Source organism: Panicum virgatum, chromosome 9K (assembly GCF_016808335.1).
Source record: "Panicum virgatum strain AP13 chromosome 9K, P.virgatum_v5, whole genome shotgun sequence".
Lineage (NCBI taxonomy): Eukaryota > Viridiplantae > Streptophyta > Magnoliopsida > Poales > Poaceae > Panicum > Panicum virgatum.
This window is the reverse complement of record NC_053144.1, coordinates 14,356,942-14,382,207: the sequence shown is the minus strand read 5'-3', so window position 1 is coordinate 14,382,207 and position 25,266 is coordinate 14,356,942. Positions and strand designations below refer to the sequence as shown.

The 25,266-nt window shown below is 46.7% G+C and overlaps 3 protein-coding genes across 5 annotated transcripts; all 3 read right to left on the bottom strand.

Annotated features, from left to right (window-relative positions):
- Positions 1–6,972: 6,972 nt before the first annotated feature.
- Positions 6,973–11,634, bottom strand: LOC120650268 (putative F-box/FBD/LRR-repeat protein At1g22000). 2 transcript variants are annotated; one of them, XM_039927312.1, is made up of 4 exons: positions 10,517–10,787; positions 10,248–10,433; positions 9,909–10,122; positions 6,973–7,913 (listed from the first exon to the last, which is right to left on the bottom strand). In XM_039927312.1, exons 1-4 carry the CDS (start codon positions 10,613–10,615, stop codon positions 7,846–7,848), a joined length of 567 nt encoding a protein of 188 aa, XP_039783246.1. In that variant the 5' UTR covers positions 10,616–10,787; the 3' UTR covers positions 6,973–7,845. The 2 variants fall into 2 exon arrangements, with proteins under 2 accessions (XP_039783246.1, XP_039783245.1); XM_039927311.1 differs by lacking the exon at positions 6,973–7,913 and having other exon boundaries at positions 9,911–10,122; positions 10,517–11,634.
- A 645-nt stretch (positions 11,635–12,279) lies between these two features.
- Positions 12,280–18,561, bottom strand: LOC120650267 (U3 snoRNP-associated protein-like YAOH). 2 transcript variants are annotated; one of them, XR_005665553.1, is made up of 8 exons: positions 17,991–18,415; positions 15,456–15,792; positions 15,091–15,315; positions 13,960–14,161; positions 13,590–13,762; positions 13,045–13,110; positions 12,558–12,705; positions 12,280–12,527 (listed from the first exon to the last, which is right to left on the bottom strand). XR_005665553.1 is itself a non-coding variant. In XM_039927309.1 (7 exons), the coding sequence occupies exons 1-7, from the start codon at positions 18,413–18,415 to the stop codon at positions 12,610–12,612; spliced, it is 1,524 nt and encodes a 507-aa protein (XP_039783243.1). In that variant the 5' UTR covers positions 18,416–18,561; the 3' UTR covers positions 12,280–12,609. The 2 variants fall into 2 exon arrangements, 1 of the variants encoding a protein (XP_039783243.1); XM_039927309.1 differs by having other exon boundaries at positions 12,280–12,705; positions 17,991–18,561.
- An 818-nt stretch (positions 18,562–19,379) lies between these two features.
- LOC120650266 (cationic amino acid transporter 1-like) lies at positions 19,380–23,078 on the bottom strand. The gene is made up of 2 exons (XM_039927308.1): positions 22,565–23,078; positions 19,380–21,002 (listed from the first exon to the last, which is right to left on the bottom strand). The coding sequence occupies exons 1-2, from the start codon at positions 22,971–22,973 to the stop codon at positions 19,618–19,620; spliced, it is 1,794 nt and encodes a 597-aa protein (XP_039783242.1). The 5' UTR covers positions 22,974–23,078; the 3' UTR covers positions 19,380–19,617.
- Positions 23,079–25,266: the final 2,188 nt, after the last annotated feature.

Below are 25,266 nucleotides of genomic sequence, written 5' to 3'. Positions count from 1 at the left end.
GAGGAGTCCGGCGAGTACCGGAGGAGTGCGCCCAAAAGGGGAAAGGGTAGAGGTGGTGAGGCCCGGACCAGACGGCCGAGCGAAAGACGAAAGGCGCCGCTCTTTTGCGAGCGGCGCGCGCGCGTGACGGCGTGACGCCGAGCGGGGTCGCGCGAGCCGAGAGCTAGTGCGCTCCCATGCGCGCGCGTGACGGCGCGGGGCGCGGCGCCGCCGCTGTGGGTGGACGGGACTGACCAACCGACCGACCTAGGTAGACATTTTTAGATAGGAGGCGACCATATAGCTAGCTCGCTCCAACTGTACTGTCGCACGTCATCTTGCATGGGCCAAACTCCAAAGACATCTCTCATGCATGGGCCAAACTCTCGAGTCTTGCCTCTCAAGCATCCAAGGAATTTCGTGCCAATGTCAGTGTACAAAATCGGTAACGTGGCAGCCAACAAGAACGTCTACTCATCAAGCACTGAAGCTACTAGCTACCTCTGCTATACTCCCCTTTCCCAAAATACAGTTACTTTTAGATTCCTAACTACAACTATATATAGGGTTCGTTATGATGAGCTAAAGTTGAGTGTTAAACTTCAGCATATAGTCCCTCCATTCTCAAATGTAAGAATTTGAGTTTGTCCTATGTCAAATTGTTTTATGTTTGACCAAGTTTATAGAAAAGAGTGGTAATATTTTGAACATAAAATGAGAATAATTAGATCCATTATGAAATATATTTTTTATAATTTATTTATTTTATGTGTTATATGCTCATTTTCTTCTTATAAATTTGGAAAAATTTGGATTACCTCGACTTAGGACAAAGCAAAATGCCTTACATTCAGGATGGAATGAGTATTAGCACTTATACACATGCTAAAGTTTTTAAGACTTAGCTAAAATTTAGCTCATTAGCACTCCTGTTTGGATGAGTTAGTGCTAAAGTTTAGCACTTTTGCCCATTAGAAGTTGGATCCAGACAGGCTATATATATGTACTGCCCATTAGCAGCGTCAGTTTGATCCCTAATAATGCGCTGCAAGGGATGCGCGGATTAGTGACGGCGATGAATTGAACTGCATCATAAACATGGTTTAAACGTCAAGATTGTACTACAACTAAGATCCAATGAGCAGATCGTCGATCAATGGATCTATCGTCTGTCAGATCTGCCTGCATGTATGTAGGAGTGGTCGTTGCATCCATGCATGCAGACATAATCGACACGAACCGCTAGCTGGTGCTCCCCTTAACAATTTGTTAATTCGACCCATGCAAACATGCTCGATCGTACGAGTGCATGATTAGGCAGTGCCGGTACGCGAAGGGCGCCTCTCGCAATCGATGGCCGATCAAGACGCATAAAGAATAAATAGATAGAAAGAAAAGAAAGCTACATACGTCGATGCTATTTTACAACCTAGGTGTGTAGAATATTATTCTATACTTACCTTCTATTACTAGCAAAAAAAATCGTTAAATAACTAAATTAAATTTACTAAATTACGTAACATAGTTCAGTAATAGCTAGCCGGTTACTGAACTACTAAAAATTTGTTCAGTAACTCTGCTTAGTCTAACGATTGGTGTAGGATAAACTGCTATATCTAAGCTGTAGGCGTAGAATAGTACATGAATTTAGGATTTATATATATAAAGTGACAGCGCTTATGTATAGCTTGCGTGCTACTCAGGGAGGCATGCTTCGCTCATAATTATTCAGGGGAGGGCCCCAATTATACACGGTATATATTAACCTTTCAGCAAGCTGCATGCAGAAACATTAAACAAATAAACACATGAATTATTGCTCTGATAAAGTAAAGGCAATGCTTGGCACAAAAAAGTCTGTATGATATGTCGATGAGGAGGACACAGATGTGACTGACTAGCAGCTGCTAGCTGCTAAACCTAGATATATTCTTCCATGCTGGATATGTGTTTTGTGTTCAACGTTCTGACTAGTCCCTTCCTTTCCTTGCTCCTTTCTGCACGCCCATATAACCCGGCTCGCGGCCCTATGTGAGTTGTTTAACTAATTGTACCATCTATGCTAAAAAAATTGGGTTATCACTGTAGGAAAATTTTAACTTTAGTTCCTAACTTATCCATGATCTAGCAGCTAAAAACATGAGCACAACCCAAATATACAAAGAAATGGTATAGGTCTAGACCGGCAGCGAGTGACATAGCAGCACTGAGGGTTCGACCATCTTGGTTGGGGATGACTGCGCTGTGGGGGCGCTGGCCATCTTGGTTGGGGACGACTGCGATGTGGGGGCATCCTTAGTCGTTCCCGGCGTGGTCGAAGGTCGTTGCGAGTACCGCAGCCCTTGATTAGGACACCACTGACACTGTTCATGGGACGGCAGCGGCAGGTCGGTGCCGGCTTTCAGGTTCCTCCAGCGCCGCCAGAGATCAGACAGCTGTAGTGGGGGCAGCTGGGTTTGTACTAGGTTAGACTGAGACTCTAAAGGACATGCCCCACTATTTATTATGGCATTGGGCGACATGGGGCTGCAACCACGTGAACGGTTGTGCCTCTGATCAGGACGCGGAATGGGATTTTTTTCACGATGTTTTTATTTCTATCCCGTCTTCTGATTTTAAGATTATTTTTGGCTTTTTGACCACCAAAAAATTCCAACAATCATCTCATTTGCATGGAATTTAATAGTCGCTTATGACTGGAAAGAGTATTATAATTGCTTGTAATGCATAGTTCAGTGCATAGCAAGTGGCCTTCCAACAATGGTTTCGCTTCACCTTCTCTCTTTCTTTTTCATGAAAAAAAAAATCAATCTGGTTGAGGCTATCTAGTAAGGCAAAGAATACTGCAGTTATATTGGCATAGTTAACTGTCAAATACTCAAATGGGTATGTAAACACTAACATGACTGTTCAGAATGAAGGGATAGTTTTGCTCAGCAGCAGTTTCCCAAACTATACTTTGGCAATTAATCTTCTATTGTATTATGTTTATCATGATAATCATAAAATTGATCTTGTTAAAGTACTAAGTTCAAACATGAATCCAATTAAACAAAATTTGTGTAACGGATTCCTAAATTATCTTACTATTACTAATTAGAGGCTCCTTTCAAGCCTCCATGTAAAGCCACATAGGATCCTAGGTGAACATTTTAAAAAATAGAGAAATTCTTGGAATTCTCACAAAAATCAGAAACATCCGGCCATCAATCTAACAACTCTAATCATAATTGTCATTATAAAAATATAAAGTAACCCCCTAATCTTCGTGCAAATTATCCACCTATGCCAATATAAAAATAATGCAAATAACACCCTATATTTGCATATGGATTATTCAACTATGTCATTATTGAAAGTAAAAGTAACCCCTAAATCTAAATATTAAGGTGCACCAATATAAAATTCTAAATTACTATTTCTATCATTATTAATATATTATTTATATTCTTTATTTATATAAAAATACCACCCACGATATGTGTCATCATATATTCATGTATGATGGAAGAGATAGGAATACCAATTCACAAACGAATAGTTCAATTAAATATATATCAAACACACATGGAGGTGTGATGCAAAATGAAATATATTCTAACTAGATAATGATAAATATATATTTTAAAGTATGTGTTACAATATTTAATAGATGAAAAAGGATATGTGATAGCTATAAACCTTATTTTTATATTAATTGATTCGGTTGATAGGCTAGTTAGACTAATTTTTGGAATGTGTGTGTGTTTTTTTTTAAAAAAATGATAGGGCTGGTACCTAGTTTGTAGAATTGGCCGATATATATCATCACATTGCTAGCTATGGATTGAAAGGCTGGGCTTGAGTCATTTTCATTCCCAGGGGGAAAAGTTTAATCATTCGCCGATTGCCTATACGCGGACTGTCCATATGGCAAATGCACTGTGCGCCACCAAAAAGTTCCATTTCAGTAATATAAAAAGGAAATCATAAGCTCGATCATTTTGACTCCTGGGCTGACATGACAATGAGAAAGAAGCCTAGCTATAGCTGCAATCAACGATCCAGAGCTAATCGTCCGGGGAGGACTACTGTCCCTTTCGGATCACCCAACAGCTGGACTCGTTCACATTTGTCTTGAACGCCTGCATGGGCAAATTAAAGTTGGTCGTCGTAGTCTGAAGACGCATGAGACCTCCTGCTGGTTACCGCCTTTGCAGTGCAGATCCAAAGGGCATAATCGTAAAACTACCAGTCCGGATAATTACCGTGTTCAGTTTGCGACGATTTGGCTATGACCACGACACATAATTACGGTCGCGCGCATATGCAGGTAGCTAGATGAGCCCGGTAGACGATGTAGATAAGCACGCATGCTTTGGCTTCGCTTTTCGGTAGGAGTAAGTAACTTGCTTGTGAGCTAAGGGAGGAGGTTAAAGAAAGCCAAGGGCACGAAGCAGACAGGGCAGGGTACGTCACATGTGTCTCGCCTTTGGTGAACACGCGACATTATCATCGCCGGCCGCAGCCTGCAGGTGGGATTAGCAAGATGACAGGCTAGACTGCTCGTCAGTGTTGGTCATTATCGACCCCCCGGATTAATTAAGAAACCTCGATCGGGAAGAACCCGTCAGTGTTTTATCTTATATTCTATTAATCGCTGCTGGTCATGCTTTCCCGGGGAATCCTAAGCTCTGATGACAGAGCAGCCTCCTCCTCCAGTCCTCCTGCCTTGTGGTTTGCGCGCGACGACAAAAGCAACTCAAAACGAACCCTGCTCTGAACAGCGACGCTTGCCGCCATGCATCCCCGGCAGGAGATTTCGATCGATTTGGCGTCACGGAAGACGGGAAGAGCGTTTCGGCAAGTGTAGCTGCAAGTGTTTGCTTCAGCCGTTCAGCGTTTTTCTCTCCTTGTTTATCAGCTGTTGAAGGATCGTGCCATTCTTGCATCCCTGACGCAGTTCGGCACTGGTTTAGAATTTTCCTACACGAGGTGGGCTCTGCTCCGTGCCCCCAAATTCCCTTGATGGAGAAATGGGCCGAGAACGGCACTGTTCGATATGGTAAACCCAGATGACCATTTTATTGGCCCAAGACTGTATTTGATGCGCCCATTTCTTCCTCTTGTTTTGTGCCGCACAATTTTTTTTGAAAGCACTAGGGAATCATGTAAGATTTTGGACGTCCACGCCGACCGGACTCAACGCAGACGAGGCTGCTCGAGTAGACTCGAAACGCGCCATACTAAAACACACGCATACCTCCACACACACGCACGCACGCCCACACACAGGCCTCAGCACCCGGTGCGACACCAGCGTTGCGATCACAGGGGATCGAACGCTGGCGGGCAGCATCGCAGCCGCGAGGGCTATCACTAAGCCACTGGCTCGTTCGCTGTGCCGCACAAATTGAACCGGCTAAACGTCAAGGAGTCGTTTTGTAAAAGAGACCCAGATGCACACGGTCAATACTCGATATTTTACCATGCTCCTCCCCTAGGGTGGTAAAAGGCCTTATGTTTTGGCCTAGAAAATTTAAGAGCCGGATCATAAAAAAATTGAGCTCTAATTTTATATAATTTTGAGCTAAAAAATTGAAAAGCCATATTGGGCTGTGAAGAGATCACTAGGGTCATGACATATTACCACCACTACCTCCACCTGCTAGTCGTACACATCTTATAAGGAACACCGAACACTAGACAATGAAGTTATGCCAGATTTTAGTATCGAAAATCCTTTTCATCGTTGGGTTATTAAGTTAAACGCACAGCCAAATCTTCTATCCAGAAATACAAGGCAAATGTTTCTTCTTACATCGGGGGGCGGCTTGCAGGCCGAGTTTTTATCACGACCAAAGAAGCAAGTAAGCATGCTATCATAAGAATTTTGGCGGCACACACATGAAAAATCCAGCTGTATGAGTCAAGGTGAAAACGAACTTTAAGAAAAAATATTCTTGTATGGTGATACAGTCACTAGAGCAAGGACGGCATTGATCTTAAAGTAGCTGAGCAAATAAGACCAGCACAAGTATTTATTTAAAAAAAATCACCGAAAGAATCTACTAGGATGCAATAGGAATTATTTTTTAGACTAAAGACTAGGTCTCGGTCCTGCTTATATTGAAAGCTTGTATAGAGTTCACGCTGGGGAGACCAGCTTACAGCGTCTGTCAAAAGGCTCAAAAGCCACGAACAAAGGGGACACAATTCAAAAAGAAAACGAAGGAACTACTACGAGCAGGGAATCAGCAAACTTCTCCCGCATCAAGGACCATCAACCGTAGCCTTCCTTCAGCCTTCCGAGCATCTTTTCCCGCTCCATCTGGTCCTCCACCGTCTTCATTTTGCTCCAATGCTGCAGAAAGCCAATTATTCTGTAAGGGAGCACGTTAGGAGAGGGAATCAGTTTATTGGCAAACACCCAATCGTTCCTAATTTTCCACAAAACCCAAGCGATCCCCGCGAACAGGAAAATGAGCCCTCTGCGAACAGGAAAACCCCATCCCGGAGCCCAGATCACTTTTGAGAAAAACTCCTCCAAAGAGTACACCCCAACACATCCCTAACCCGGGGAACTGAGCGTTAGCTCGGGCGGTAAAGCTCCAGGTGTGGGAGCGGCCGGTCGTGGGTTCGAGCATCGCACGAGCCATGATTTCCATCGGGTATTGTAGCGTGCGTGCGTGGTGTTTGCGTGTGTTGGTGTGAGTGCTATAGTATGGCGCGTTTCGAGTACTCGAGCAGCCTCGTCTGCGTCGCGTTGAGTCAAGTCAGTGTGGGCGCCCAAAATCCTACATGACTCCCTACCTAGTGCTTTAAAAAAAAACATCCCTAACCCAAGTACCCAACACCACACGAACTGGGAAAAGGACATCTGAAAAATAAAAGGATCCTACATGACTCCCTACCTAGTGCTCCTAGTGCTTTAAAAAAAAAACATCCCTAACCCAACACCACACGAACTGGGAAAAGGACATCTGAAAAATAAAAGGACATCTGCAATAGGAATTATGGCTGGAAGAAAACATGGCAGTAAACATACATTATCATAGAACTGCATAACAATTATTTTCATACAAGGTACTAAAGGTCTAAACTATGTCTCAGTTCTGAGTGCTACTGTGATTGCACAATACCACCAACATCCTGATTTGCTTGATCACCACAAAGAGAGAGAGATTTCCTATGATCATTTCAACAGATTGTAGAGTCAATAAAAGCATACCAAGAAGATGACTCTCACCTGCTCATTGCATAACTATTTTTTAATACCATATTGCTGTTGTTGGGGGTGCGCCTTAGGTTTCCTAAGGCTAGGGACCCCTTTTTGTAAAATTCAGCATTTTCATACAAGAAGGTAATTATTTTCCTAATCACAAATCATCTTCCACAAAGAAACTTCAGCATACAAGCCATGTGGAAGAACAAAATTAACATTTTAAAATCTAGAACAAAGCAATACAAGCACATTCTAATATTTGCAGTGGCCAATCATGCAGCAGTATACCAGATGCATACTGAATTCCTGATTGATTGAACCATTGTCAACATGAAGTTGGGGATAGCAGAGAAACGAAAGGAAGGAAGAAGATGCTGCTTCTTTAGTGGATAAGGCCGGGACACAAGCATTAGGCTACAATGGGCAATACAGCACAAGAAACCCTCATGGTATCACAGTTTAGCAATTACACAATACAGCAAACCATCACTGGACTGTAAAATCAGCACCAGAACATTCAAAGAAGTAATAGATACTTAATTCAGCAACAAATATGGAGAAACATCAGTTATGATAAAGCACAAGTTTTAGTTTAAGTGAGATTAGTCTAAAGCATACTAATTTCGTTACCTCTAGGAGCATCTTAATCATCCAAATAAAACCTAATCACCACTGTACATTTTGAATTTTACTGACGGATGTGCCTTTAAAATGCTAGTGAGTTCCACGTTGAGGGACCGAAAAAGCGACCAGAGGGGGGTGAATGGGAGCCGATTGAAAATTCTCGCAAACGGAAGATCGGCCTAAGATCACAAGTTCGTACACAACCCTCAAGTCCTAGATGAAGTGTAGAGTAGCTATAGAAGAGCTACACTAACACAAAACAGACATAGGAACAAGCGCGAAGTAATGCGGAAGCAAACAGCGAGACGAAGCTGCTGAAAAACACACACGGTATATACACCGGTTGAACCGACGTGCACAGGGGCACCTCGTCGGTTTAACCGACGCACAGAGCCGACAGCACCAGAGAAACGTTCACCGATTGATCCGACGTTCTAGTTTGAACACCATCGGTTCAACCGGCGATACGCACCGGATGATCCGACAAAATCCAAATGCAACGCCGGTGCAGTTGTCCAGAGGAGCGTCAAAACGAAAAGGGTTGAGCACCGGTTAAACCGACGTTAAGGAAAATCTTCACGTCGGTTGAACGGGCAAAACATCAAGCACCTCAGTATCGTCGGTTGATCCGATGCATGTAGTTACTAATGCACCGGTGCAACCAAAAACCTAGGTCGAAAACCCTAACGCAGAACAGCCTACTCACCGGTTGAACCGACGCAACATGACCACAAGCGTCGGTTTAACCGGTGATAAGTAAAACCTCTGTTCGAGCCCAGAAACGATTTTCCAGTCCGCGCCTTACCCAAAAACTAGATGATCGAGGAATCAAATCAAGTCCAAATCTCACCAAACTTCGTAGGCACAATCACAAAGAACTTGTGAACTTGTCCATGGAAGAAATCAACGATTCATTCCATGGTTTGGGAGGAATCGAAGAAATTCCGAGCAAGATTGGGGTTTTCTCAAGAACACAATAACTTTGATTCGGGTGGACTCATTATTCCGGAGGGTATAGCACTAGGCTAGATGGTTTTGAATCACTACAAAGAGTCACGAAATCATCAAAAATCAAGCCATCAACTCGTGCTCATGAATCGACAAAAGAAAAATCGAAATTCAATCAAACGAGACACAAGATGAACAACAACGAGATGAATTCAAAAACCCCGGAGGGCACAAGGAAGGAAGGGCCTCCTTTCCTGATCAATCTCAGTACAAAGACTCAATAATCCATAGCTAAAAACCTACCCTAGAGAGGAGAGGGAGGAAGAACAGGGAGGAGACAGGGAGGTGGCGCCAGGGAGGAGGAAGGCGTGCGTCTGGGTTCCAGGCTCCAAGGACCGGTGAGTTGGCTGTCCTCCTCTCCTTTTAACCCCACTAACTCTCTAGACTAAAGACTAAAATACCCCTAGACTCAATTAGACACTAGAAAGCCCGTAGGGGCAAAACCGGAAAAAGATATAAGGACTCATCCGACGGTCGAGATTCTTTCTTCGAGTCGAAGTCTTCTCCGCGATGCCGCCGCATGGATGAAGATCCGGTTCGTGGTTTTGGAGGGTCCGCGAAACCCGGTGAGGTGGCCGGTTTTGAGAAAACCGCCAAAAACTCCATGCGCGGGAAGATTCCCGCCTCAACGCCGTGGCCCTAGACGCCGTTCCCGCCTCGGCCTTCTGACGGCCCTAGATGCCACCCGACGCCCGTCACCTCCTCGCCCGCAGCGAGGCCCTAGACGCCGTCGACGCCCGTCGCCTCCGTCAGTCCCGAGACCGACGCCCGTGCCTCCACGAGTTGGCGTCTTCAACCGCCGTCCGCCTGCTTGGTTTTGTGGCGCAAACCAAAAAACCCGCCTTCCGTCGTCGCTTGCGCCCTCGATCCAGGAGTGAACGCCACAGCTACCGCCCGACATGAGCTCCGGTCCCGGCTGCCCTTCACCGCCGTCCACCGCACGGTCCATCGGCCACAGCACCTCCACGGCAGCTCTCCGTCGACACTTGACGCCCGTGTACCTGCAATCCAAAGACCAAGCACACGATCACACCGCACGGTTGACAATTCACTCATCACAAGCAGAATAGAGTACTCAACATTCCTCATACGTAGGCGCTGCAACTTCGTGGAACATTTCTAGAGAAGTTGATGATCACTCTTTCAAGCATTGCAGCACATCTCAGCAGTACTTTCATTAGATCAAACTCATGTTCTTCTCCTCTGAAGCCTTTGATAGCGACTTCTTTGAGATCAGTCAAAGATATAATTTGACTCCAGTTGTAAGGCAGGTGGCAAGGACAGTTTTCGGAGCATGCTCTGACGGCCTGCACGAAAATGGAAGTGCATTGTATTATTGATGTTTCGCAATAATTTGCAATCTCAAGCATAAGACTATAGTAATTTGATCAAAACAAATATATCAATAAACAAAAGGAATAAGAATAATTACCTCATCATTTTGATTAAGTCTCACATGAAGTCTTTGGATAGAGGAACAGAGCCCAATAAGATCCAGCAACATTGCTCCATAAGCATGCCCTTTTGTTGCCAGTTCCAACACTAATCTAGAGTTATTTCTCACTGGAATTCGGGACATCTCTTGCTCAAAACTCCGGGCAACATCACCCAAATTATCCTGCAACAGTTCAATAGCATGCCTTTTAATTAAAAAAAATCAATAATAGTAGAACAGCAAGGAATTAAGGAGAGTGTACGCACTCTGGCCTCTATGTTCAACAAGAGAATGTTATCTGGAAGGCCGTGCATGTGCCCAAGAGACTTTGGCGTCAATAAGGTCAGGCCCCGCATGAACCACATCACACCAAACCTCTCACTTGTGGACTGACAGTCATAACACCAATAGAGATTGTCAACCAGTGGTGCTGAGAATTTCAAGGTAAACTCATTGTCAAAACTACAATTGGCATAAAACCGAAGTGCCTTGAGCACAGGGGCTGAGATGTCGATTAGCCGAAGCCGCACAGGGGTATTCATATCTAGCTCCTCAAGCGATGGTGAGTGTGGACTGTGAGAGAGTCGAACTGCCAGCTGTGAATCTGAAGCTTTCGCAGGCGCGGGCAGTGTGGGAGCAGGTCGCCAAGGTCGATGTTACAGCCATGGAGAGAGAGGCTCTCAAGCGCCGTGAAACCTTCATCAGGAACCAACAGCTTGCGCGGAAACCATGGGGTGAAATGCAGCGTCATGGAAGTGGTGCGTTCGAAGCGCGGCAACTCGACGGGATCCGCGTCGCCCCTGACACTTACGTCCACAAAAATGTGGACATCGAGATCCACCGGCGCAAGCGATGCGATAGCGCGGAGCAGCTCCGAGATGCCGGCCGACGAGAGCCAATGGTGGTTGGGGAAGCGGATTATGAGAGAACCCGCGGGGCGGGCGACCTGGGCGAGCGCGGAGCGGAGCGGCTCGGGCCCGATGTCGTGGAAGGTGAGCTCGGGGAGGCGGGCCCAGAGACCGCGCCACCGGCGGGACAGCAGGCTGGTGTGCGCGGCGGCGCGGGCGCAGCCGAGGCGGGCGAGGACGTGGAGGAGCATGTCGTCGGGGAGGGCGCTGATGCGGTCGACGCCGCCGCCGCCGCCGCGCCGGATCCGGGTGCTGCGACGGAGGAGGCCCCCGCGGCAGCATGTTGAGTCCAACTGGAGTCGATGGCATTCCCCGCAGGCACCCCGAGCAGCCATCTCGTTTCCTCTCGCGCGACCCGGCGGAGGGCGGCGAGCAGGCGGATGATCGGGCGCCGCAAAGGGACGGCCAGAAGATCCGGCAGTGGAGGGTATCGGCGGCGGCCGGGCGGGGTAGTACCAGTACGGCCGGCCTCGACGGCCGAGCAGTGGAATGGAACTATGGAAGCGATCTAGGGAACAGGCGGAAGTGAAGAGGGGCACAGTGGGGCCCGACACGACCAGACCGACGCGATCAGTGCGGCGGCTCTCCTTCTTTGGGCTTTGTGGGCCGCACGGACTCCGTTTGGGTCGATCGGCAACAGAGATGGGCCGGTATGGCTGCCTTCCCCACGCAAGCACTTCGAAATTTGGCGAAATCAGAAATGGACCGAAAACGAGGACTGTTGGCGGCAACAGTAAAGCCTGGCTAGATGAGCAGCAGAGCCATGATCTTCCTCTCAAAAAAAAAAAAAGCAGAGCCATGATCTACCGGAACAAAGATGGTCGCTGGCACATCTACCCAGATTCGAGTATCTCAATCTCAAAAAGAAAAAATCTACCCAGATTCGAGGTAGCAATTTCATCCTCGGTAAGAATTGTCAGAGCAGCGCAGCTAGATTCAAAGCTGCACGGTTGGACCAATCACTCAATCAGCCAGCCCTGGACCCTCAGAAAATGAAAGCATCAAAGCCATAATTTTCTCTTGAAAACAATACTGGGCGCGAATCGTGTTCCATGCGATCAAAGGAGAAAGCCCAGCGACCCGAGAAGATCTGCGCCAGGATGATAAATAGCAAGAAGTGCTTGGAGAAAAAACAATAGGCAGGCAGGCCGGATCACACTTGTTTCACAAATTAATCTGTTACTCTTTAAAAGGCAGAAGAGTTACAAAATTGCCTCAAGTTACTAGTTGGGGCATCCGGCAGGATGGTTACCAACCAACATACATATCTTTCTGAGCTCAAACAATCTGTTCACACCTCTAAATTCCCGTTGCTTGCTGTGGACCTTCTTACATCAAATTCCTCCTGCAGGTAGAGTATGCACGCTGAACTGTGTAATGCTAGAGGTGTCGCTTGTGATGTCATCTTCTACAACACTGAAAGTGTTCCTTGCCAATGCCAATCAGCTACCCTACAACTCGTCTTTCTCCTCCTTTAGTCGGATCGGATGGATGGCAACCCCATTCTGCGCCGACCGAACGCGGCCCCATCTTCCAAGGCGAGGCTCCTGATGAAACAAAGATTTAGGTACTGAGATTCAGTTTTGAAAATTAGTAACACGAATTTGATATTGCAAGAGTTTCACAGTTAGCATAAAGAATGAACATAAATGGGATCTTCGCACATTATTTACCCTGTTCAAGCATAGAAAAAACAACTTTTTTAAAACAAAGGGTAGCTAGTCTACCGGATGTTATGACAAAAGTTAACACTACGCAGGATGCTTTCCTGAACATTTTTTAACCCATATTTCAAGATAATAAAAGAAAGAGTTGCACGAAACCAATGAAAGCTGGAGTATCAAGCATATGAACTGTCGACGAAAGGGGAAGCATAATTTACAGACCTGGCCAACACCAGCAACAATAAAGCGTCCAGATTTGGCAATGTCCAGAGAATTGACAAATCCATCCTGGCCATGAGAGAAAAAATTTATGAACAACGGTTTGCAATCCACAGGAAGGCACATCTTAAACTTTCTTTTGTAATTTAGCATGATGAGTTGTATCGAGCAAAAAATAATAAACGAAGTGAAAGATATGAACAAATGTCTAAGGAGACGAAATAGTTGACGATACATTTCACATATTCTTAAGAATGCCAGGTTTCAGAAGTGTGCACTACAGACTACAGATTGCAGACTAATCAACATTGAGCACCCTCAAATGGCATATATCTGCACAGCTAATAGAGTATATGCCCCTGGAGGATTATTATGACCCACTCAAAGCTCCCAGAACCTTTAGACTCAACATAAAAAATTCCAGTAGTGTTGAGCCTCAGCAATATATATATATATAGCAAGAATCATGCAAATTGGTCGCTGGTCTGCAGTAGATAAGATATTATTTTTAGAACAGTGGTATTCATTGAGTAGCAAGGGTACCATACCAATTTAAATTTGAACAAGGGTCGAATTCCCTTAGAATCAGGTTCAATAGCCCAGAGACGAACTAAACCATTTCCTGCTCCTGATGCAGCAAGATCAGAACCTTTTCTTGCGGCAACAGCGCCAACCCATGACTGGGCCATTGAGACTTTTTCAGGTTTATGAATTCCATTTTCTGCACAGTGAAAAGAGGTAAGCTTTATGGAGTCTACAAATATAAGGAACAGAAAGTATTACAGGCATGATGAAATTGATGTTTCCGTTGATGGCCATCTTGAAGAGAAAGTTGTTAAGGTAATAAAACAGAGACCCAGCTATCACAATAGGAAATCCTTGCATTAAGCGAAAGGACTATTCCCACATGGTGTTTACCTTTAGGTAACTCTTGATCATCACTGTCGAGGGAAGGGTGAGCATTTCTAACTATGAACGTAGGTTTTTTCCTCATTATGCTCCAAAGCTCGATGCTTCCATCATCAGATCCAGATAAAAATTCCTTGTCATCAATAAAGCTGCAGCACTCTAAAGATGCAGCAGCAGGAGCACGGAACACTAACTGCGATTCTTCCGGAATCTGTCATAAAGAGAGTCTACAGCTATCAGGGTACATCACACTATATGACACGTGACTCGCTTAAAAAATTGTGAATAATTAATTGATGGTCCTAAGGAAGCATAGCGAGTCCTGGTTAAATCTTTGAGGTGTGCATAATGTATACCCAACATTCTTATGTTGTGCTGCGAAAGAAACACGATATATACAGTATAAGTTGTACAGAATCTTTACCAATTCTGTTGCACTATGTATGCTATAGCTTCTTTTTAAAATAAAAAGGTACTATACCTAGATAATGAAAACAAAAACACTTCAGTCACCACAAGAGTTGTAAAGATCCCATGCTCTGCAGAAACCCACTCCCACATCCCAATCCCATTCCTACTTCTCATTATGCAAACAATACCTTTCACCCGGCTCAGCTGCAACCTCTGTCCTAGGCACAAACCACTCTTTTAGCCAAACTCTTCCATTCCTCTACAGTCTCTCTTTCCCTCCAATGTCACTATTACTCCTCAGCCAGAGTCACTATTGCTCCTCAGCCGGAGGCTTGCTTCATCAGTGAGAGATTAAGAAAACAATAAACATCTGAGGTCACTATTGCTCCTCTGCCGGAGGCTTGCTCTACCGTTGAAATAGGTTGCTTCAGATGGCATAAAACAGGATCAGACGGGGTCAATATGGTTCATGCTGCTGTAGGTTTGGATTAGTCTGTGTGCAATCAGACCAAACAAGGGTCTTTTCTATGGGTGTTTTTTTGTGCTACTTGCATTCCTGGGCACAAGTGGAGGTATTTTCTCTATGTGCAAATTTCTAGTTATAAAGAAACAAAATAATGGAAAATGAAAATTTAACTACTTAACTCTTCCAATTCATCTGAAAAAAAATGTTCTGTTTAATGAGACAGTCGTGTACCAAACACATATATGCATTAAAACTATTAGTACCTTCCAAAGATGCATTGTCCGGTCCCGTGCTACAGTCAGAAGCCTATCTTTATTAAACGCATCCATAGTCAAGATTTCATTCTGATGGCCATATAGACAGTTCATGTATGTTCTGTCTTCAGCATTCCACTGCATTATTGAACGGTCAAAAGAACCAGAGAATAACTCTGATGAATCCGGCCCAAATGCAAGGCATGATATTGGCCCGCGGTGACCGCTAAAAGCCTGCCAAAAACAAACAAATCAATATATAGTCACAATGTTTGAAGGGGTGGTTACATAGATATAATTTATAAATTCTCTTGACTAGTCCAACCAAATTGGTTTTCCAAACATATCTCAGAAATTGCGAGGTTGCTAATTACCTGTATGTGCTCCCGGGAACGAACATCCCATAAATGGATATGACGGTCCATACCACCACTCGCCAAGTAGCGACCATCAGAACTGACAGCTAAAGCTAGTATATGCTTACTTCGTTTAGCTGATAGAGGTGGTTTAGCATGATGAGAAATCAATACATTTTCACTTGGCCATAAATACTTCTCACTTTTGCCAGTTTCAACATCCCAATGGGCAATGACTCCATCTTTTGATGCTGAAAACCCCTGATCACCATCATTGGATAAAGCAACAGCAGTTACAGGTTGTCGATGCTTCACAATAAACTTAAAGCCATCCTTGGGTTCTGGTGGTAAAACCCTGCAACAGTTTTTGCAAAGTTTAATTATATATACAAGTTCACGTTCAAAGATTATCAGCTGTACAAATAGAAGTCCAGAGTTTAATTCAAATAAATATGGCCTGTTTTATCGTGAACTTTAGTAAAAGGTTTCAGAATGGAAGCAGGATTCAATTAAGGTCACCATAGCTACAAATAAAATGGAGACATTACCAAACTCAGTTTCACATGATTAATAGTGGTTGTACATACCAACAACTGTAACAGGTAATTACATCAAATGCATCTCCAAGCACTCAAGACATAAATCTCCTTTTAACCGCCTATTATATCTTCAACAACGCTACCCAAAAAAGATTTCATGTTGATTAAAATATGATATGGGCAGGGCCATGGGTCAGTCGAGCGGCTCATCATTCATGCATACCTTGTTAGCAACATCTGTTGGTTATAGTTAGAGCTAGCTACTCATTAGTTAGCCTTATCTCATAGAGGTGAGTTTTTTAGATCTTGTGAGATACCATGGCCATTAAATGATGAACTGTACCCTATAGTCGGCAAGTAAAAAGAACCTAAAAGAGGCAGTCCTAACCTCCATTGGGAGGGTGAGTAGCCTGTTCTTCCCTGTGTTACCCGGACACCCGTGTCTTAATTTTTTTGCCGAGTCGGATACCCCGCACCCGTGTCGGATTCCGACACCCGTGTCGGATTCCAAGTGTTATTTGCCGTGTCCCCAAAAATTCTAACGAATCAGACACCCGCACCCGAGTCGGACACCGACACCCGCACCCGTGTCCATGTAACACTGGTTCTTCCTGTTATCTCATCTAACACCAAAAACATATAATTAAGGGCATCAAATACTGCTTGTGTGCACGACCAATAAGCTGTGCAGTGCCAGGCAACAGTTGTGTGCAGGTCGTCGCAGTTTGTGCTGTAGCACTGGCCCATCATTGGCCACCCTCCTCTGCCATCCCCCTACCCAAGCACATAGAGGTGATCTTGCTGCTGTCTATTCAAAAATTGTAACAAGCGGAAGGCTACCTAGGGGCGTCCTCCCCAACATGGTGACTTTGTCCCCCTAGCCAACAGGCAATGCCTTGCACTCTGCGACTGGGACATCAGCTGACCAGCGGTCTGGTACGAGCTGTCACGGGCAGCACTTCCCTCTTCATCGTTCTGTGCATCATCAACACCGTGAGGGGTAAAATGGTATGAGATGAGACTTGTAGCAGTTCATTTGTGTTCAAATTATTTTGTTAGCTTGTTAGAATCATTCGTTGGCTAGCTAGCTCTAGCTAATTATTCATTAGTTAGCCTTATCTCACAGTGGTTAGTTTGTTAGATATCATGAGGTGGCATAGCCATTCAAGAATGAACTCTGCAGCTGGCAAGCAAGAAGAACCTAAAAGAAGCAGTCAGACCCTCCGTAGAGAGGGAGGATATCAGGTCCTGCTATACCTAACCAAATCATATAAAAATGTCTTAACATGCATATTGCATATGTAGTAAAAAAACAACAGTGAAGATGGATTGAGGGTAAACCCTAAATTCCTTCCCATCCATAAAAACCAAGCCATGCTAACGGTCATCCTCATTTGTAAATAAAACTGTAAAAGTTTATGACAACAGCCTATGGTTGAAGGCCTATATAAGAATCCAAAAAACATGTTACAGAAAAAAAACATACTGACCGGTTTCCGGTATCTTTCCAAATTCAAATTACTTCAGTTTCCTATTTTATACTTATCCTCAAAGTGTTGTATTTCCTATTCTATAAGCGATATCATCAAAACAACATTGGAATCAACCAGAATGTAATTCCACATGCTTAGCATTGGAATTTACTGGTCCAAACCAGTAGCGTCTGTGATTTCATTTAGATTATGAAACCAAGCAACAATATTACCCCAAACTTACCACCAGATATCAATCGCCTCCTCCCACAACTCCACAGCCGGGTTGCAAAGGGGTTTGTTTTAAGGGGAGCTAATCTACGGCAACAGCTAACTTGCAGTTTCTACTCAAATTACAGTCCGGAACCAAACGAGGCTCCTTTCCTCTCGTTCCAAACTACGAAATGTGGCTAACTGAGAGCAATCCCCATGTATGGTATACATCATCATGGAGAGCCTCAAAGAGCTAAATAGCAACGCAGCACCCAAGACAACTTAGAAACAAACATTACGGGAGACCTCAAGGACAAAATGTTGCTGACCTTTCGGCGAGCTCCCTCCGCTTCCTCCCGCTCTCCTCGAGCTGCCTCCTCTGAAGGATCTCCGCCACCCGGCTGCCCCCGGCTTCGTCCTCGTCCTCATCCTCGTCCTCGTCATCCTCCTTCCTCTTCGCGGCGTCCGACAGCTTCTTCAGCAACTCCTTCGCCAGCCGCACCTTCTTCTCCCCCGCAGTCTCCTCATCCTCCTCCTCCTTAACCCCCACGTCTCCATCCTCATCAACGGCGCCGCCGAAACCCACCGCATCGTCGTCGCTGTCCTCGCTCTCGATGTCCTCGTCGCGGCTCCCGCGGCGGCGCTTGGGCTCGGAATCGAAGAAGGGGTTGTCGTCCCCTCCGCCGCCGCCACGGCGGGAACCCGCGCGGGGCTTGGTGGGGCGCGAGGCCCGCTTGCGGGGTCGCGGCGCCATGGTGGCCGGTGGGGAGAGCGAGAGCGCAGGCTTGCGTTAGGATTTCGGGAAGGGCGAGGCGGTGTCTCGCCGCTGCCGCCGCCGCCGGTCGTGTGCTAGAGTTTGGGGAAGCGAGGAAGGAAGCGGCGGGCGGCGGAGAGCGAGGGTTTAAGGGAGGAGTGGGGAGTTGCAGACGAGACGGGGCTTTACCGGTCTTGGGCCGATGGGCCTTGACTACGGATGGACTTGAATGGATATTTGGGCCGAATTGCTCTTAACTTTCAGACGGACCTCAGCTGTTTGTAAATAAATATTTAAATTTGAATGGAGATTTCCTAGGCTTCCCTTCCAGCTAGGAAAAAAACATTTTATAGGCTTCTTCAATCAGAGTAATACTCACTAGATCAGACTCGACACTCGACAGTCATGGAGGCTGGGCTAAGAGAGATGCTCGAGACGGTGTTATCAGAGCCGCGAGTGGCGGGATCTTGGAATGCAGTGCCAGGTAGCTGATCTGACTAAACAAGGCCCATCAGAAGTAGAGTTTTGTCAATTTACATCCGATTAACATTAGCATGCCCCTTATAGTTTGATAGAAGATCAAAGAGTTGGGTATATATAGAACAAAGTTTTTTTCACTGGTACCTTAGTGTGTGTCCAATTGGAATGTGAGTTTTTCCCTAATCTCTATGGAGTTGAACTTTCGTATGAATTTTAGCGTTTCGAACAAGGGCCCATTTGGAATGCAGAATTTTTCTTACAATCTCATGAGCTGAACTCCCCCCTGCGAGTTTCCTTCATTCCCAACGAGGGACCATTTGTAATGCGGACTTTTTCTATAAATTGTGCAAATTGAACTTGTCCTATCAAGACAATATCAAATGGATCCTGCTTGTGTCACCACGCCACTCTGCTTTTGGCGCTGTGCGTCAATACTATCTGGACATCAGATATCTTGATGCTTGAGCGCAAATGAGCTATTTCAGAAACTTCTTATCTCCAGGACAAAAAATTCAAATAGTGTACGAACATGAACTAAACACAATTTACCTGCACAACAAGCTTAGTCTGATGACCGCTGAAGATTTGTACAAACTTAATTTTGTTCGTCTGTAATGTAATCCTAATGAACATTGACATAGGCGACTAGTATTTTTCTGTCGCAACATCAAGCACTGGTGCAAGTAACATTTTATATCCACGACTGCATCTCCCATCAGGCTTCAGTACTCGCCGTCGTGTACGGCGCCTTGCGCCGGCTTGCCGTCGCCCTCCTCCACCTTGGCAGTCACGGCGGACTCGGCGGCGAGCGCCTTGGCCGTGTCGTAGGACGCGTGCAGGCCGACGAAGAGGTAGTAGACGAGCAGCGCGGCCGTCCATATCCCGAACCGCATGAACGACTTGGAGTCGATGGAGCCCAGCAGGAAGACGTTGATGGCGATGGACGCCGACGGCAGCCACGGCACCAGCGGCACCCCCCACAGCTTGGGCGCCCTCGCCTGCGGCACGAACGCCCACAGGCACGCCGTCGACGCGAACCACGCGGGCACCGTCACCGCGTACGGCACCCACCCCTTGACGTCCACCCCCCAGCACGTCGCCGTCGCCACCGACGTCGCCAGGATGGCGGCGATGCACGCCACCAGCTTGTTCCGGTCGGCGTCCGTGGTCTCCCCGGATACGTAGTAGCGGCGCACCAGCAGCGCCACGGCGACGAGCATGAAGATGAAGAGCGTGGAGATGGAGAGCAGGTTGGCGAGGATGCCGAGGTCGGTGAAGAAGGCGATGACGGCGGTGGCGACGAGCATGGCGATGGTGGCGTTCACGGGCGTCCCCGTGCGCGGGTGCACCTGCGCGAGCCACGGCGGCATCATGTGCGTCCGGGCGATGTGCGTGAGGTAGCGCGCCTGGCCGACGGCGCTGACCAGCAGCACGGTGGTCATCCCCTTGAGCGCGCCGAAGGCGACGATGTACTTGGCCCAGTCCATGCCCCTGTCCGCGAACGCCACGGAGAAGGGCGCGTCCGCGTCGATGGAGCCGAACGGCCGCATGAGGCAGAGCGTGACGGCGAGCACGCAGTAGAGCGCGGTGGTGAGCGTCATGGCGCCGACGAGGCCGATGGGGATGTCTCGCGCGGGGTTCTTGGTCTCCTCGGCCATGGTGCTCACGGCGTCGAAGCCGATGTAGGCGAAAAAGAGCACGGCGGACGCCGAGAAGATGCCGCGGACGCCGTAGTGCATGAAGTCCCGCATGTTGGCGGTGTCGGCCTTGGTGAGCCCGGCCACGATGATGAAGATGATGACGGCAATGTGGAGGATGGAGAGCACGTAGTTGAAGCGGGAGGTGCCCTTGGTGCTGACAACGGCGAAGACGCAGACGAGCGCGATGACGACGACGGCGATGGGGTCGAGCTCCGAGTAGTCGGGGGCGAGCGACGACGCGTGGATGCGGAAATCGCTGGGGTGGTGGTTCAGCAGCGTGGCGAAGTAGGACGTCCACGACCGCGCCACCGCCGCGCCGCCGATGCAGTACTCCAGCAGGATGTTGCCCGCCGCCACGAACGCCATGAAGTCGCCGAGCTCCACGCGCAGATACGCGAACGATCCGCCTGCATGCAATTCATCGTGAATAATGAACACACTCATGATTATTTGCGTTTCTCCAACAGATCAGAATTTTTCATTGCCATTTGCCTGTTCGCATTAGTTTGAATCAACACATCCAACCTAGCAAAGCTAGCACTAGCAGTCTAGCAGCATAGTTTTTCAGATTTTTGCAAACTAAAATGCATAGGCTTGCTGAAGTAGTTTAATATTTTTCATGTAGCAGAAGATTGTTTTTTTAAAAAGCAAGAGTAGAACATGATTTTCTGATATAGACAAATGCAACTTTTTTTAAAAAAAATAAAAAGCTTATACAAAACGACAATATGTGAGCTGCAAGAATTGGTCAGCATATCGACAGGCGGGCCTGCCAAAGCATTTACATAAATATGTCCCTTTTTTTTCTCAATGCGACAAACAAGCAATGCTTTGCTTTCTCATTCTGAAATGGGCCTTCTTTTCAAAAAAAAAATTCTGAAATGGGCAAACTAATGAATTTGCTAATTGTTTGAACTAATCCAACTTAATGATACACCCAGTTGAAATGACAGGGTTAGTAGATGTACATCGCTATACATATATCAAGTAAATTGCAAAGAATCTTAATGCTCCTGATGAGTGATGCAGTTGCCCAAGTCAACAAAATGCGCTCAGTATCTGATCTTTCCCGCTTCAAGAAGCACAGTCTGGTCAAAGTAGAGAATTTTCGTGGCGAACCGTCAGATTTGGACCAAATTATACTGGTTGCTTGATTTATTTTACGAGACTGTGACCTGCTGATGTGAAGTACGATCTGCCTCAAGTCATACTACGATATTTTTCTATTTCATTGGTGTGAAGTATTTCTTCAGCGCACAAAAAATGTCGTTATTAAGTTTAAAAAGATTCAAAGGGTTTCAAATCTGTCCATGTGCGGGGAGTCTCAGTCTGAACCTTATCAACTGGATAGGATCACCAAGATACCACTAAAAGCTACAGTGCTCACTGACCATTGACCGAGTCCAATAAAAGATGAACAAGTCGTAAACGCTGCCATACTGTACTGGCACTCTGGCAGTGACATTTTGTATTGATCCAGAGAAATTAGTACTCCAGCTACCGGTGTTCATACAAATTTTACTAACTGTATGGATGATGAGTCTGGGATGGTCACAATCACACCCCGCCTGAACAACATTTAATTTAGAAATTTTCCATTAGTTTCTCACTAGTTGGAATCTTTCCATGTAAAGACGTTTTAAAGAATCGACACGCCTAATGCCAAACCGAATCTTTTAATATTTTTTTTGTAGATGCAGAAGAATCTTTGTACTTCATACTAGTATAGATGTTTATCCATCGACCTAATACTCTTTCAACATGTATTCTTTTCTTTTTTGGAAAAAAAACTGTTTTTTTTTCTCTTAGGCTGAGACTGGAAGAGACTTGAGAGCAGTTTGATCTTGAGGCAATGGAGGAAATGAACCAACTAAGCAGGCCATGGCATGCGAACAAAAAAATAAACTATTAAACTGTGTAATCTTGTAAGCCTGGCGCACGCGATCGAGATTCTAGGGCGCGTCGTTACCTGCGACGGGGATCTCGACGGCGAACTCTGTGTAGCAGAAGACGGAGAGCATGGCGGAGACGCCGGAGACGACGTAGGAGATGACGACGGCGGGGCCGGCGGTGTCGCGGGCCTCCTGGCCCGTGAGCACGAAGATCCCGGCGCCGATGACGGCGCCCACGCCGAACCAGACGAGGTCCCACCACGTGAGGTCCCGCTTCATGTCGGCGCCGCTGCGGGCGCGCACCTCGTGCAGCTCCGTCGACTCCAGCGACCGCGACGTCAGCCGGTCCGCCAGCCGGGCGCCCGTGCTGCGGAGGGCGCGCCCGTACGCCGACCAGCTCGAGAACGACTCCTCCGGGAAGAAGTCCGCCTTGGCGCACGAGCACCCGCGCTGGCGTTGCCGCACGCCGCCGCCGCCAACCGCCATGGCTGCCGTCTGCCGGCCGGCTTCCTCTTGGTTTTTGTGATGGCTAGCTAGTTTGGCTCGCTGCGTGTTGGGCGTTTATATATAGAAAGGGAGAGGAGGAAAATGGGGGGATTTAAGGAGTGGTCAATGGACTTGATGCGCGACGGGGTTTTAATTGGAGAGGATTAATGACTAATGAGAAATGCCGGGGGTTTCTAAGCTGGCGATGAGATGGCAAGAAAGCACAGCTCCGTTCTGTCTGTCCTGCCGTAGATGGTGACCGACCCAACTTGACAAAGCAGGTACATGCTCTTCTGCGAACCCACTCGAGCAACTTCAACAGTGTAGCAAAAGCAATCTGAATAGATAAAAAAGTTAAAATTATTCCTGAAATAGGCATCCAACATTCTCTCCTTCATCCTCGCTAATCCATCTCGTTCGGCATCCCCTCCCGCTCGCTAGCAATCTTTCTCGAGCCGCACGATTAGCATCTTCCAAATCCCGCGCGTGCTTTGCCCTCGCGCACTCCCTCCTGGGTTGGCTCGCATGCACCCTCCTTGTCCACCGCCGCCTCCCTTCGTCCCTGCTAGCGCGTGCCTCCACCGTGCCCCTCCTCGTCGTAGTGCCACCTCCCTGCGGCCCTGCTTGCGCGCGCCTCCACTGCACCCTCCTCATCCCGCGCGCCGCCTCCCTTCGACCCTGTTCGCACGCACCTCTGCTACGCCCTCCTCGTCCCGCCGCCGCCTCCGACCCTACTCATGCCTCAAATCTATCACATGTGCTCCCCCTCGTGCTCCCCCACCACTTCCCCACCGCCGGCAAGCCCTCCCCTCGCCGAAATTTCACATCCACCACCACAGCCATGTTTGGGGACTACATTGCAAGCTTTTAGTTCTTTCTAGGGTGTTTCATGCAAAATCCAGGGACCTCATTTGAATTTTGCATTATCAAGATTTACCTAGTTTGTTGGTTTCCCCACTATTTAGAAGACTCTATTTTTTTGTTATAGAGTTGGAAAAACTCTAAATTTAGATAAGAGAATAGCTCTTCTTTTGGAGTTGCTCGCCGAGTGACATTACTGGTGTATACCACGTTGTATACCATGAGTAATCCCCAAACCTAATTTTTTTCCAAAGAAAAATGTCTCCAAACATAAGGGATAGTTTTTTTTTTCGAATCTCTCATTCACCGGACCGATGCCCAGCATGAGCGAGGAGGATCATGCAACGAAGCGAGCTATGAGTCAACGCCTGGGGGTGAAATGGGAACTCACGCGAGCGCTTACACTGACTTGCCACGCCGGGTCAGGAATTGGGGGGCTTGCGTTGGCTGGTGGCGACCAATCCCGTCCTGCGCGCATGTGCGTGACTTTATCATGGAGCCGCTAAACTTGGGGTCAACTCCGGCGTTGACTTCGTGGATAGTTTAGGCCGTGCCACGTATAGCTTCCATTATATTATACTAAAAAATAAGGATCGTTGGGGCCAAGACCGCCCCCATGTCTTTTCACTGAGAAGAAACAACCAGCTCCAGATTTAGAAAACCTCTGAACCAATTTTTGAAAACCAATTCCGTAAATCGGCACTCGTAAATATTGAAACCTAAGTGTGCTTGGTGCTACTTAAACGTTTTAACCACTAGACTAAGACCCTGTTTGGTTTCTAAAAATTTCTGGACTAAAAAAAATTTATGGACTAAAATTTTTAGTCCCTATCTGTTTGGTTCTATGGATTAGAGAGATCAAAAATCATTAAATAAGATAAAAAATTACTCTACTACCCCTGCAAGCACCTGCATGCATGCATGCTGCCATGCACATGCGCGCGCTGGTAGGGGGAGGGGTCACGGGTGTGTGTGGTGTGTGTGGGGCCCGCAGAGGTAGGGTGGAATAAGTCCCAAAAAAAAACTTTTCTTGAGAGTTTTTTTTCTTTAGACTGTAAGAGACTTTTAGACAAAAAAATCCCACCTGTTTGTTTCTTTGAGACTTATGCAAAAGTCCCATAAAACAAACTGGGCCTAAAGGTCCTTCAACATAGCTTCCATTTTTACTGAAAAAAATGGCCGCGATATGGATAGCCGGCATGCTGTTGCTTCAACCTTTTCGCACCGCAGGGCGTCACACACCTCGGATGGATTCTTAACAGAGTGCCCAATCCACGGCGAGATGACAGCAGGCTTAGATGAGAACGGCCATCAGCTGCGTGCGTCCATGTCTCCCGTCTGAGTACGCAATGAACCTAGCATTGGTTATTTGGCCAATTGCTGCTATAATAACCTGTCAGCTATTCGCAAAAAAAAATGTCAGCTGTTTTTC